The sequence below is a fragment of the Chrysemys picta genome, chromosome 8 (genome assembly GCF_011386835.1).
Source record: "Chrysemys picta bellii isolate R12L10 chromosome 8, ASM1138683v2, whole genome shotgun sequence".
In the NCBI taxonomy this organism is placed as follows: domain Eukaryota; kingdom Metazoa; phylum Chordata; order Testudines; family Emydidae; genus Chrysemys; species Chrysemys picta.
Genome location: NC_088798.1, coordinates 61,032,848 through 61,048,205, shown reverse-complemented (window position 1 = coordinate 61,048,205; position 15,358 = coordinate 61,032,848). Strand labels below are relative to the sequence as shown.

The 15,358-nt window shown below is 45.8% G+C and overlaps 1 protein-coding gene across 2 annotated transcripts; it reads right to left on the bottom strand.

Moving 5' to 3' along the window:
- On the bottom strand, positions 1–15,135 carry SERPINC1 (serpin family C member 1). 2 transcript variants are annotated; one of them, XM_065555689.1, is made up of 7 exons: positions 14,960–15,135; positions 9,165–9,543; positions 6,242–6,457; positions 5,732–5,869; positions 4,255–4,648; positions 3,633–3,697; positions 1–243 (listed from the first exon to the last, which is right to left on the bottom strand). In XM_065555689.1, exons 2-7 carry the CDS (start codon positions 9,537–9,539, stop codon positions 70–72), a joined length of 1,362 nt encoding a protein of 453 aa, XP_065411761.1. In that variant the 5' UTR covers positions 9,540–9,543; positions 14,960–15,135; the 3' UTR covers positions 1–69. The 2 variants fall into 2 exon arrangements, with proteins under 2 accessions (XP_065411761.1, XP_065411762.1); XM_065555690.1 differs by having other exon boundaries at positions 9,165–9,700; positions 14,960–15,099.
- Positions 15,136–15,358: the final 223 nt, after the last annotated feature.

The following is a 15,358-nucleotide window of genomic DNA, read 5'->3' as shown; positions in this document are numbered from 1 at the left end:
TGGGGAAAATGATATTTTATTGACTGGATACCCATGTGGACGGAGAGGCTGGGACCTGGCCACGGCTCCTTAAGGGCAGGGATTGGATATTCGGCCCATGAAGATGATGGTGTTGATGGCAACTTCCCGGATGAGCAGCAGGAAGGGCCTGTTAGCATTGAAGATCATTTTGTTCATGGGAAACGAACGCCCCGAGATCATAACTACGGTAGAAGCTGCTGCCTCACTGCCTTCCTCATTCACCTGCCAATCAGACGGAAGATGGGATTAACATACAGTCCTCATGTGCATAGGGCAAATGTGCATGCTGCAGCCCCCCCTTACTTCCAAGTTGGCTGGGAGTGCATGAGAGAAAAGTCACAGGCACATGGCTGTGAAATGCTCACTCCCTCTATGCAGAGCTTCCAGGTCCTGCCGGCTGCAGGTGGTACACCAGGCTTCTCCACATGCTACCACAGAGCACCCACCCCCTCTGCTACAGCTAACTGAGGATTTTCAAGGAGCGGTTTTAAAAGGTTCTCCCCCATTGTTTTATGGATCTGAAGCACACAGAAGAATACACAATCATCATCTTATGTGATAAAGTCATGAGACAGTCCTTTACATCTGGTTAACACTTGATGCATCCGGACCTAAGAGGCCAGATTTTCAAACTCATCCACTTCCAAACTCTGATGTGGACGTGTAACCCCATGATTTCCGGCACATGTGTAAGTATGTTCCTGTGCAAATCAGAGGGGCCTATGCATGCCTGAAAAACAGGCCCATAAGCCACCTGTGCTATTCTGATCAATACACTGACAATCCTGAATCAACAGGGGGAGGAAGGACTAATGCCCAGACTCTCAAAGGTTCTTGGACGCCCGACTCCTACTGGTTTCAGTGGGAGTTCAGTGCCTACATACTTTTGAGGACCTGGGCCTAGCTGATTTAGGAGAATCTAGAGATGGAGAAAGATGAATCTAAGTTCTAAATCTGCAACATTAGCTGCGGAAGCAAGACCAGCATAATTTTAAAGAATCCTTATTGAGGTTGCAGGAACAAACTGTCCTGATGTGTAGAAAGAATAGTAAATATGTCAGGCAACCAGCTTGGCTTAACAGTGAAATCCTTGCTGATCTTAAGCACGAAAAAGAAGCTTACAAGAAGTAGAAGATTGGACAAATGACCAGGGAGAAGTATAAAAATATTGCTCAGGCATGCAGGAGTGAAATCAGGAAGGCCAAATCACACTTGCAGTTGCAGCTAGCAAGAGATGTTAAGAGTAACAAAAGAAGCATTTCTTCAGGTATGTTAGCAACAAGAAGAAAGTCAAGGAAAGTGTGGGCCCCTTACTGAATGAGGGAGACAACCTAGTGACGGGATGTGGAAAAAGCTAATGTACTCAATGCTTTTTTTGCTTCTGTTTTCACAAACAAGGTCAGCTCCCAGACTACTGCACTGGGCAGCATAACATGGGGAGGAGGTGACCAGCCCTTTGTGGAAAAAGAAGTGGTTAAGGACTATTTAGAAAAGCTGGATGAGCACAAGTCCATGGGGTCAGATGCGCTGCATCCAAGGGTGCTAAAGGAGTTGGCTGATGTGATTACAGAGCGATTGGCCATTATCTTTGAAAACTCATGGCAATCGGGGAAGGTCCCGGATGACTAGAAAAAGGCCAATGTAGTGCCCATCTTTAAAAAAGTGAAGGAGGAGGATCCAGGGAACTACAGGCCAGTCAGCCTCACCTCAGTCCCTGGAAAACTCATGGAGCAGGTCCTCAAGGAATCAATTCTGAAGCACTTGGAGAGGAAAGTGATCAGGAACAGTCAGCATGGATTCACCAAGGGCAAGTCATGTCTGACTAACCTAATTGCCTTCTATGATGAGATAACTGGCTCTGTGGATGAGGGGAAAGCAGTGGACGTGTTATTCCTTGACTTTAGCAAAGCTTTTGATACGGCCTCCCTCAGTATTCTTGCCAGCAAGTTAAAGAAGTATGAGCTGGATGAATGGACTATAAGATGAATAGAAAACTGGCTAGATCATCGGGCTCAACGGGTAGTGATCAACGGCTCCAGGTCTAGTTGGCAGCCAGTATCAAGCCGAGTGCCCCAAGGGTCGGTCCTGGGGCCGTTTTTGTTCAATATCTTCATTAATGATCTGGAGGATGGCGAGCACTGCACCCTCTGCAAGTTTGCAGATGACACTAAACTGGGAGGATTGGTAGATATGCTGGAGGGTAGGGACAGGATACAGAGGAACCTAGATAAATTACAGGATTGGGACAAAAGAAATCTGATGAGGTTCAACAAGGACAAGTGCACAGTCCTGCACTTAGGACGGAAGAATCCCATGCACTGCTACAGACTAGGGACTGAGTGGCTAGGCAGCAGTTCTGCAGAAAAGGACCTAGGGGTTACAGTGGACGAGAAGCTGGATATGAGTCAACAGTGTTGCCAAGAAGGCAAACGGCATTTTGGGCTGTATAAATATGGGCATTGCCAGCAGATTGAGGGATGTGATCATATTCCCCTCTATTCGGCTTTGGTGAGGCCTCATCTGGAGTACTGTGTCCAGTTTTGGGCCCCACACTACAAGAAGGATGTGGAAAAATTGGAAAGAGTCCAGCGGAGGGCAACAAAAATGATTAGGGGGCTGGAGCACATGACTTATGAGGAGAGGCTGAGGGAACTGGGATTGTTTAGTCTGCAGAAGAGAAGAATGAGGGGGGATTTGATAGCTGCTTTCAACTACCCGAAAGGGGGTTCCAAAGAGGATGGATCTAGACTGTTCTCAGTAGTACCAGATGACAGAACAAGGAGTAATGGTCTCAAGTTGCAGTGGGGGAGGTTTAGGTTGGATATTAGGAAAAACTTTTTCACTAGGAGGGTGGTGAAGCATTAGAATGGTTTACCTAGGGAGGTGGTGGAATCTCCTTCCTTAGAGGTTTTTAAGGTCAGGCTTGACGAAGCCCTGGCTGAGATGATTTAGTTGGGGATTGGTCCTGCTTTGAGCAGGAGATTGGACTAGATGACCTCCTGAGGTCCCTTCCAACCCGTGATATTCTATGATCACGATCACTGGCTATTGAAATGTTTTAAAGCAAGTTTTATGGTTAAGTAAAAGGATATTTGTTGTCTCATAACTTCCCAGGACAAACAACTTTAATATTAAAGCAGATGATCAGAACCGTCTAAAATAATGACATTGAATTTGTTGCCCTGCCAAAACCCTGGATTCCCCCCACCCGCACCCCCATTCTTTGGCAGCGAGCCTTACAGGGTATTTCTTGTATAGGCCCAACAATGCTGTAGGGGTCTGATCCAAAGCCCTCTGAAGTCAATGGGAAGACTTGACTTCAACAAGCTTTGGCTCAGGCCCTAGGTTCTTTACAGACTCTGAACCACATGTTCTACTTTGTGCTGTTGGGCTTTGGAATTCAATTGTTGGTGGTTTTGGTGCCGTATCTTCCCCTGCCACAGACTGGAACCCAGAAGAGAGTCACAGGCTTAGATCAGAGATGAGTGGCACAATTGTAAGTTTATCGGAGGGGAGAGGAAGGAAGGGAAAGGTTTTTGCTGTTAAAAAGACTAAATAAAAAGTTACATTAAAAGAAAAACTACAGGAGAGCACCGGAAAGCAAGGCTTACCTCAAGGAAGGCTTTGTGGAAAGCATCAGACACATACAGGTCTGTACGGCCCTCTGCAACTATACCTAAAAAAAAAAAAAAAAAAAGCCATGAACAGACAGGGAAATTCAAGAACAGATTTTTGAGAAGCCAACACTCTGAGCACCAAAGCATTTTGATCTCACACCAGAGGAAGTTTGAGGCAGACAATCAACATTGATGGGGAAAGGGCAAATTAAATGAGGACAAGTGTCAAGCTAACGATCCAAATTCTGCCCTGCTGCCGTTTTATTGGGCCCACAGTGACATCAGGGGAAATCCTAAGTGTTTGTATCTAAGGGTAGATTTGGGCCCTTAGCACTGAACAATTTGCAGGCAAGTTTAGTACTGGTGGAAGATGCCAGTCTGACAATCCTTTCTCTGTAGATTCAACCCTGACCCACACAGGACACCCCTAGGATCAGAGGGGACTTTTCCCCAGTGGTGACAGTGGATTTTGTGATCAGGACACTTGTGCACTGCTCAGTGGAGAAGCCACTACAATTCTAGCACTGCTTTCAAATACTTGGCGCCCCTCCACACAGTGCTGCTTCATTTCATTTCCCTCCCCCCGCTCTCACAGTGGGAACCTGCCAGGACTGACCTGGCAGCTTGGCATGTTCAGGGCTGAAGAGATCCACCAGCCCCATGTGCTGCAGCTTCTCCTTCAGACTGAAGTTGTCTTCGATGCGGAAGCGGGGGAGGTAGACAGAGAGCAAGATCTCCTTCATAGAGCCCAGCCAGCTCTGCAGCCGCTCTGGGGTCAGGTCCCGCTCTACTTCTCCAAGAGATGTGCCCATGGTGGGCAGGATGAGAACCATGGTGATGTCATCCCCTTTGTACGGTAGCTCCACCACCTGGACATGGTCGCTAGGGACGGAGACGTGACGGAACTTGTTCTCCTGGTACATCATGGGGGTGGCACAGATTTGGGCGTTGCTTCTATAGAACTTATCCCTTTTTGTGTTCTGAGCAGGGAACTCTGATTTCCAGTGCCCCTGGGGGACCATAAAGACAAACAGTAATCAGTCACAGATCAGAGAATCCCAGCCCCACGCCCAGCACACGCTGAGCCATGGGGGATCAGTGCATTGCTCTCTCCTCTTTAAAAAGGGAGGCTCTCTGGACCATGCTTGGCTTCTCATTTGTTACTAGCAGCACCTCCCATTGTCCATGCTAGTGATGGGAAGGACTAGGGGGGGTTTGCCTGTTACAAAACTTCAACAAGGATTCCATTTTTCAGAAGCAAACTGAGATCAAGGTCCCATTGAACCTGAATCCCCCAAAGTTTTGAGAGAGAAGGAGCTGGCTCACCACTGTTGTGGTGAATAGTGCTTTGCATTTCTGTAGTTAACAATGAGGTTAGCCTCACAACCTCCCCACCACCCACAGTGGGGAGGAGGCGGCTACGGATAGGGAAACAGCCACGGAGAGGCTAAGTGACTTAGCTGATACCACATAGCAGCTCAGTGGCAGAGCTGGTTAGGGAACGGACAACTCCCCTATCCTGGAAGGATGCTCTTCGGCCCCCCCACTATCTCCCTGAAACGGAATTGATGTACAGAACTCACTGGCTTGTCCCCAGTTGTGCTGATTGGGGACTGTCCATCTCACCACAGCTTGGGCAATGAAATCAGAGCAGTCAGATGTACTTTCTGGGCTGTAGAATTTGGAGCTAGATTCAAATTTCAGACCCTTGCCATATCTTAGGGGTGTTTGGATCTGGGATTTTGGCACAACCCAAATAGGGCCCCGGCACGGAATTCTGATCTGGATTCCAGACCTCTCCCCGCAACACAAAGATCAGGGATGGGAAGATCCAGGTTTTTGGTTTGGTTTGCACCCCTCTCTACCTTATAGTGAGCTTCACTTTTCAGTTCTCTGTCCCAATGTTGGTATGTTTGGGTTTTCACTGAGTCATCATAGCTGACAGGTCTGAGCCAGCATCTCTGTTTCTTAAAGCTTCAGTGTGTCTGGGCTAGGAGAATGATCTACTGACTTCTCATCACCCCACCCAAAGCCTGGCTATAGACCTCCCCTCTCCCCAGGGGAGCAAATTTCCCAAGGGTTGTTTCCTGTACCTTAAAGTAAATGGTGTTGACCAGCACCAGCACAGTGAGGTCATCAATGCCTCCCTCAGGGATCACGTCAGTAATGCGGTTCTCAGTTTTATTAGCGATCCACTCATTAATTAGAGTCCTGGACTGCTCCGGCTTTTCCTGGAGGAATAGACCCAAAACAATAAGTTACATGGGGATTTTAACACCCCATTGTCTCTCTGCAGGAGGCAGCCATCAACAAGTGTGTGTGTGTGGGGGTGTGTGGCATGCTCCCAGTGCAGACCGTGTGTTCTGAGCACCATGCTGCAGTACTCAGAAGTGAGAACCTTGTAAATGGATGAACCCGAATCTGAGCTTAAAGCAGGTTCGGTCAGTAGCAAAACTGTGCTGCATTCAAGCACACAAGTCATACACAGCCCCTTGCCCCTGGTTCACAGCATCCACTAGGCCACTCAAGCGAGGTAAGGGAGAGAATTTATCAACAGCACAAGGATTTGGAAAGGGATAGAAACCAAAGTCCTTCGGACTCACTTTGAAGTTCAAGGGCCAGAGTTTGGCTCCATAAACCACCTCACTGATGTTCTGGTAGGTCTCGTTGAAGGTCAGAGATTTCTCCCCAAAGAGACGATTGGCCGACACCAGCTCTGAGGATTTGTTGGCCTTCTTATAAAGCCGGCAATTCAGCTTGGCGAAGAAGAAGTGGATCTGATCAGATGTCTTCTCTGAAATGGTGTCAAACCGGAAAACCTAGGTAACCAAAGGAGAGAGAAGGAATCACAGACATGGCTCCCCATTTCCTGTAGCCACAGGCAGAGGGGACAGGCTGATAACTGTTCAACAACTCCACAGACACAGGGACACTGGACCACTCACTCTGGACTTGGTGAGAGCTCTTGGTTTGTTTGGGTTTAGTCACATGGAAACAGAGATAGGCCTGATCCAACCCCCTGGATAGGGTCTGGAGATTTGTGGAGTTTAGACACATCCACAAACTTTTCAGCTGAGCCCCTGTCTCTCTCTGCAAGAAAGCTGGGTGCAGCTATGCAGAAACAAGGCTTTGAACTGTCCAGAATACAAACACTGTTTAACAAAGAAAATCATATGGCTGCTCCTTTCTCTCCTCCCCTTCAAAGCACAGATGTCTCTTCTCCCACACTCAGACTATACCCTGCCCATCCCCCTCCCCAATTGCTCCTTTTGCCTGATCCCTTCTTTTAAGCCTCTACCTTACACCAAGAATGGCTTCACAATTCTCATTCACCAACCGTCCTCCCTCTTTCCTTTCAGGGAGCGAATGGAGCCCTTATGACTGCTACACGTTGAATCAGGGAGCCTGGATTCTTTTAAATCCTGGGCACTAGCCTGGGAAACTGGGAGACCCAGTTTCAGTTCCCAACTCTGCTGCAGGATTTCTGCACGACTTGGGGCAAGTCACTAAGGGTTTGTCTACCCAGGAAATGTTTCTAGTTATACCACCAGTATAGTCACACCACTGCAACTATCCATGTGGACTTGCTTATTCAGGAATAAGAGTCCACCTGGGGTGTTACACCAGTGTAATGATAGTGGTTTAAATTCCTATTTACACTAGCATAACTTCCCAGGCAGACAAAGTCCTAGCCTCCCTGGGCCTCAGTGCCCCTTCTGAAACTTCCCTACCTCACAGGGGTGTTGGGAGGATAAATACATTAAAGATTGGGAGGTGCTCGGATAGGACAATAATGGGGGTGCATCTAGGTACCTTAGACAAATGACTCCACTACAGAGGAAACCGATGTCAGCCGAAGAACCAGCACATCTGGCTCACAGTCCTGTGCCCAGAGCACACCTCTCACTTGGTTAGTCAAAGCAGAGCAGTACAAGCAAAATGAACAGAGCTAGAATCCCAATTATAATTGAGGGCTCTAACAATCTGCCATTCAGGTAATGGGTGGATCTTGTTTCTGGAACTGCCGCTTTACTACAGCCCATGCAATCATTTACTCGTGAGGCAGAAGCACTTACCTTGCTGCAGTAACTTCTGCTTAGAGATCTAATGCCAAATACAAATGGGCACAAGCCATTTATAGTCTCAGCTGCACTCCCCTCTATTGGCTTCTATCCCATGGAGTTTTCACACACACTATGGAGGAGCCCTCTGAAAACTAACACTGCCATGGTCCCAGTAGGAAACTGGAGACCCTGAAAATCACAAGTTACCGCCTAGTGACACATGCCTAAAGTGCCCTTTGCTGGCTAGTGAGAGAACCAGAAAACCCTGCTCCTCACTTCTACTTCTCTCTGTGTCAGCTTTATTTTCAGTCTTTCCAAAGAGACGCTCATGCGAGTGGAAGCTCGTTTCACTCAGGCCACCCGAGAGTCACCACCCGGCAACAACTGGGTGTGGATCCGGAGAATGCCCTTGAGCTGGCTCCAGGGAGATGCCTCAGGCACCTTTTCATTGATTCATATTTTTGCTAGTGGGATCTCTAGCAAAGTGAAGATACTGAGCCTGTCTTCCAAGTCTATTGTGAATGGTGCTAGCTTAGCCGTGCACCGTTGGAAGCAGTTGCGCATGTGATCTCACAAGGGGCTACATCCAGCCGCATTAGCATCAATGGGACTTATGCCATTGACTTCAATGGGAGTTGGATCAGCCTGAGGTTCATTAGAAGCACACTGGTGGGACCACTCAGTGGTTAGCACCATAGATTTCCCTAGGGCAGGCACAGGCTGATAACTGCACTGAGGGTCTTCTAAGTGCCTTGAGATCAGTAAGGGACTCAGCTTCCTGGATATTGGGTGATGCTGTGAATTTATTTTGTTTGAACACAGAAGTCAGTCTGTGGTCTCCACCCCATCCCTTATTCATTCCAGGAGATAGCCTTTGTCTGGCAGCATTTCCATGGAGCGATAGGAGAGTTATTTTCCCTTATCTGGATAGGGGCATCCAGAGTTTGGGCTGCTGGAGGAAGAGGGAGGAGCTGTAACACTAACCCCATGCCCAGGTCTCATTAGGTTTCCCTCAGTTTTCAGCACAAGAATGATCTATCCCTGCATGTCTAACATAGCCTAGCTACACATTGTCAGGTCCACTAGGAGCCAAGCATTTGCCTTCTCCTCCGTGCCCCTTGAAGAGTTTCCCGCTCCTCCATATGGAGTCAATAGGCCCGAACCCAGCGTGCATCAGAAGAATTTACTCCAACCACTGGAGCTAGAGGAGTTGGGATTCCCAACAGACCAGGGGAAAGCCAGCCTGGAGCTTCCTGCAGTGCTCTCCACAAGGACAGGTGTCCTGACAAGGAGCTTGTTTAGCCAAAAGGTCTCTCTCTCTCTAAGCAGGGAAATGTCTTGAGTGGAGGAGCCTGAGAGAGCTTTATCACCGACAAACAGCTGGCAGCCAGCCTTTAGTAACCTTGCTCTAACCTCAGTTGTTAGGATAGCAACTTGAAGAGGCTGAGATGGTGCCACTCACCTCCATGAGCTGCTGGAGGGTGTTACCGCAAGCACCGAGTTTGGTCATCGCAAAGGCCGTGGAGATGCTGAGGGGTGACATGAAGATGTTTTCATTGTCATTCTTGGAATCTGCCAGGTATTTGTAGAATTCTGTGGCGAAGAGGGTGTTGGCCTTTGATAACTCCCAGACACGGGGATTAGTAGATTCTGGAATCTTCTCCTTCACTTGCTCCAACCCTAGCCCCTCACTCTCCTTCTTCTCAGGGTTACGGTAAATGCACATGGGATTCACTGGGATATCCCTTGGCTTTGCAGTGCAGATATCTTCCACAGGGTGGTACTGAGGAGCTACTGCACCCCAGAGGCTGATGATGAACCACATGAATAGATGCATCTTCCTGAAACCAGCAAGAGAAGTTACAATCCAGCTGCAAGCCTTGCATGAGCCATCCCTCCAAATGGACTCATGGACATAACAGCCACTGTATCCATCTCCTCTCCAAACTCACTAGTCCCATTGTAAACTTCATATGGAAATCGTTCCATACCTCAGGGCTGTCGATTAATCACAGTTAATTAACACGATTAACTCAAAACAATTAATCATGATTTAAAAAATTAATTGGTGTTTTAATAGCATGGTTAGACAATAGAATACCAATTGAAATGTATTAAATATTTTTGGATGTTTTGCTACATTTTCAAATATATTGTATTCTGTGTTGTAATTGAAATTAAAGTGTACAGAGCTCACTTTATATTTTTTACAAATATTTGCACTGTAAAAATGATAAAACAGTATTGTTCAATTCACCTCATTAAAATACTGTAGTGCAATCTCTGTTGTGAAAGTGCAACTTACAAAGGTAGATTTTTTTTTGTTACATAACTGCATTCAAAAACAAAAGTATGTAACACTTTAGAGCCTACAAGTCCACTCAGTTCTACTTCTTGTTCAGCCAATCGCTAAGACTAACAAGTTTGTTTACATTTATGGGAGATAATTGCTGTCCCCTTTTTATTTACAATGTCACCTGAAAGTGAGAATAGGCATTCGCCTGGCACTTTTGTACCTGGCATTGCAAGGTATTTACATGCCAGATATGCTAAACATTTATATGCCTCTTCATGCTTCGGCCACCATTCTAGAGGACATGCTTCTACACTGACGACTCTCGTTAAAAAAATAATGCATTATTAAATTTATGATTTAACTCCTTGGGGGAGAATTGTATGTTTCCTGCTGTTTTACACACATTCTGCAATACATTTCATGTTATAGCAGTCTCAGATGATGACCCAGCAGATTATGTTCATTTTAAGAACAATTTCACTGCAGATTTGACAAAAATGCAAAGAAGGTACCAATCTGAAATTTTTAAAGATAGCTACAGCATTCGACCCAAGGTTTAAGAATCTGAAGTGCCTTCCAAAATCTGAGAGGGACGAGGTGTGGAGCATGCTTTCAGAAGTCTTAAAAGAGCAACACACTGATGTGGAAACGACAGAACCTGAACCACCAAAAAGAAAAAAAAAAAAAAAAAAAAAAAAAAATCAACCTTCTGCTGGTGGCATCTAACTCAAATGATGTAAATGAACATGCGTCGGTCCTCACTGCTTTGGATCATTATCGAGCAGAACCCGTCACCAGTATGGATGCATGTCCTCTGGAAAGGTGGTCGAAGCATGAAGGGACATATGAATCTTTAGCGTATTTGGCACATAAATATATTGCGACACCAGCTACAACAGTGCATACGAATGCCTGTTCTCACTTTCAGATGACATTGTAAACAAGAAGTGGGCAGCATTATCTCCTCCAAATGTAAACAAACGGTTTGTCTGAGCAATTGCCTGTACAAGAAGTAGGACTGAGTGGACTTTCTAGGCTCTAAAATTTTAGATCGTTTTATTTTTGAATGAAGTTATTTTTTGTACAGAATTCTACATTCGTAAGTTCAACTCATGATAAAGAGATTGCACTACGGTACTTGTATTAGGTGAATTGAAAAATACTATTTTTTTTTTTACAATGCAAATATTTGTCATTAAAAATAAATATAAAGTGAGCACTGTACACTTGTATTCTGTGTTGTAATTGAAATAAAAATATTTGAAAAATGTAGAAAATGTCCAAAAATATTTAAATAAATGGTATTCTATTACACCTCTACCTCGATATAATGCTGTCCTCTGGAGGTGAAACCGCGTTATATTGAACTTGCTTTGATCCACCAGAGTGCGCAGCCCCCCCCCACCCCGGATCACTGCTTTACCGCGTTATATCCGAATTCATGTTATATTGGGTCGTGTTATATCGAGGTAGAGGTGTATTAACAGCGCAATTAATCACGATTAATTTTTTTAACTGCTTGACCGCTCTGTTCTAAACATTTTCCTAGTCATTAGCAGGAGATGAGCTCCATGCTCAGTCCCAGCTCTACTTTATGTTATTGAAAGTTACTAACATGGGAAATACCAAGTCGGAAGAGTGAGGGGACAGTAAAATGGTCTTTTAAAGTGGCAGTCCTACAAGGTGCTAAGTGGAGGTGCCCGTCCAGTGCCAACTGCTGTGCGAGGATCTCAATGCACTTTACATTCATTAACAGTCACTGGGCCCCTGCAAGTTATGTCAGTATTACTGATCGGGAAATCAGGCCAAGCAGAAAAGGGGCTATCAGGCACAGGTTAGCCAAATAACTATCACTGACTGATGGTCACACCTCTGCTTGTGCAGGAATTATAAATCCCACCACCTCTTATGTTGTTGTGATCAGCAGTAGCATAGCACCCCAGCCTAGTGTAGGCACAGTGGAATGTGCAGTGTTTAGTACACCTGTTTGTAAGGCTTCCATCACTATGGTTTCCACATGCATTTTTACGTGGCTTAACACTGGGTCTGATCAGATATCCTATGCACTGCAGCATACAGACCACACTTCTGTCTAGCTTGAAAGACAAGGAATGGAGACTTGGCTACTCGCCCAGGACTCAGTACTCCATGGAGAGCCTTTGCAAAAAGATGGATCTATCTTAGGTTTTCCCACAGTGCCCATCACCACAGTAACCCAGCATGGCATACTTTATGGCTAGGTGCAAGCGGAGGTGCATTTATCTAGAGTGATTCCAGAGATACAGTTCCACTACCAGTGTGGCCTCTGGCAGTACAATTTTGATTCAAAGGCATTTAGAGAGAATGGTATTGGGAAGGAAGGGTGGCTTTGTGGTTAACACAGTGACCTATGACACAGAAGATCTGGGTTCCATTCCTGGCTCTATCACAAACACACTGTGTGACCTTGTGCAAAAATCACTTAAGCTGCACCTCACTTCCTCATCTAGAATGGAGATAATTCCTCTCATTTTTTTGCGGTCTTTTCTCTTTAGATTGCAAGCTCTCCAGGGCAGAAACGGCCTTATTAGGTGTCTGCAGAATGGCTAGCACAATGATCTTGCTTGAGGGTGGTAGCCACTTTTATTATGTACATAATAATTAACAATGCCGTGGTGACAAGTGCTACAGAGATACCTAGAAACAGAATGAAGAGCTGCAGGCGAATAGCCAGGAAAGCTACCCGCAGCACTAGCTTCTGAACATTTCCTTCCCATTGGGAGCAATGAGCAAGGGGTCAAGGCAAGATTGAGATCTGCACCCAAGGATCTCTGCTGTGTATGTGGACAGCCAGAGCTGCTATTGCTTTCCTCACTTTTAGCCTACCATTCTTGCTGGAGGAGGTTTTTCTGAGTATTATAACTGCTCCACCAATAGTCTATAAGTGACTGATTTTGCATCATATCTCCCATTTCAGGACACTGGGAAGAGCAGCAGCAAGCTACAGGCCTCAACTCAGCTCTCAGTCAACCGCAAGGACAGGGTTATTTACAGGCACAGACATGCTGTCTCTGATAGCCTAATGTCCGAATTGTCAAAGCTAAAAGCCCTTATAAAGTCACGTGCCTTAGTGCCTATCATCATAGTGTGTAGGCATTGCTTTTTCCATAACCAGGCTAAAGCTCAGATGCATTCTTCAGGAGTCAAAAAAGCTAATAGAATGTTGTGACTCATTAAGAAAGGGATAGGTAAGACAGAAAATATCATGTTGCCTCTATATAAATCCATGGTACGCCCACATCTTGAATACTGCATACAGATGTGGTCAGCCCATCTCAAAAAAGGATGTATTGGAATTGGAAAAGGTTCAGAAAAAAGGGCAACAAAAATGATTAGGGGTATGGAACGGCTTCTATATGAGGAGAGATTAATAAGACTGGGACTTTTCAGCTTGGAAAAGAGACGAGTAAGGAGGGATATGATAGAGGTCTATAAAATCATGACGGGTGTGGAAAAAGTGAATAAGGAAGTGTTATTTACTCCTTCTCCTAACACAAGAACTAGGGGTCACCAAATGAAATTAATAGGCAGGAGATTTAAAACAAACAAAAGGAAGTATTTCTTCACACAACGCACAGTCAGTCAACCTGTGGAACTCTTTGCCAGAGGATAGTGTGAAGCCCAAGTCTTTAACAGTTCAAATAAGAACTAGGTAAGTTCGTGGAAGATAGGTCCATCAACAGCTATTAGCCAGGAAGGGAAGGGATGGTCTCCCTAGTCTCTGTTTGCCAGAAGCTGGGAATGGATCACTTGATGATTACCTGTTCTGTTAATTCCCTCTGGGGCGCCTGGCATTGGCCGTTGTTGGAAGACAGGATACTGGGCTAGATGGACCTGTGGTCTGACCCAGTATCATAAGAACATAAGGCCAGTGACTTCCACATACGTGGGGCCACCCCTGGCAATACAAACCTTACTGAAAGATGCTCAGATATCACTGCAAAAGGCATGGATGCAAACCTAAATAGAGCAGAGAAGATTGGCTGGTCCTGCCTTATTCCATGAGAGAATTGAAAGTGGTCATGTTTTAAACACAGATGGTGGAATTCTAGTCTGACTGCAGTCAATGGCAAAACTCCCATTAGGTAAGATTTTTTTTTTTTTGCGCACCCTTCTATCCTAATGTTGGAGAGGCAGGGTCAGGTAGAGAATTGCTTAATCAGCTCAAAATTGCAAGGCTCCAAGCAGTCTCTTGCATTGATCATGGGAAGTTCAGGAGTCAACACCCAGAACGCACTTTAGAAACACCCTACTTCCCCCCCCCCCCCCCCCCCCCAGTCAGGGTCCACAGATCCCAGTAATTTTCCATTCCAGTACCTTTGCTCAACAACGTTGTCTTCTGACAAAGGGCAGCATTCACTAGTGTTACAAACTTATGGATAATTCTCTAGTGCCAGAGGTGTGCTCCCTCCACACTACGCTAGAAGTAGCGCTAAGAAATCAGTCACTATTATTTGCTCAGAGTGCTTGAAAGCCTAACAAATATTAAGGCGCTTAACCTTTGTGGAATTGCTCCCACCAGAGCTTGCGTGCATGCGAGAAATTCCCAGGAAAAGTAGGTGCCCCACTAAGGTCCCCAACCTGAGGCAAACAGCATTTTAGAGAGACAAGTGAGAGCAAGCCAGGACTTTCCAAGCCTCCTTGAAACAACTGCTCCCCACTTTACAGTTTAAGAAGTGAAGGGTTTGCAGGCATTCTAGTGAGCAGCAAGTGGCGTAACCAGGATCTCTAGGAAACCTAGACAGAACTCTACAAATACCACCCCTCAGCACTACAGTCAGGGATCCCCGACAGACAAGCAATCCAGCAGTGGCTGGAATGTGTAGATTTCTACAAAGTGGGATGAGTCCATGAGAAACCATGTTAATGAACATGAAAATCTCATTGGAAGCTAGCAGGACTGTGGAACCAATTCCTCTTACCTTGTGGTGTCTCAGATTCCTCGCCTACAGGACGTGAGCTGCAACGTACAGTGACAGGCACGCTTGCTTTAGAGCGGGGAAAAATCAGAGACAAAGCTAGTCAATAGTTGCTTCTGCACTGAATTTCTGCACTCCACCAGAGCTCAGTCAAGTCAGGGGAGAAAGGGAGGGAAGAGGTGGGATGTTGAGGTCAAAGGTTGATGACCAACCGTGGAAGGTTAAGCAAAGAGTTGAACAAAGCAATGTTTGATCTGAAAAAGGTTTTAAAGTTCAGTTTGATGAGGGAAAGTTTGGTCACCTTCTCCACATAGACTTCAGGGCTCCCCAATTCTGGCTGATAAAACACACAGAAGTTTTCCAGAATTAAAATGATTGTAGATTTAGAAACTTAGGTCAGGG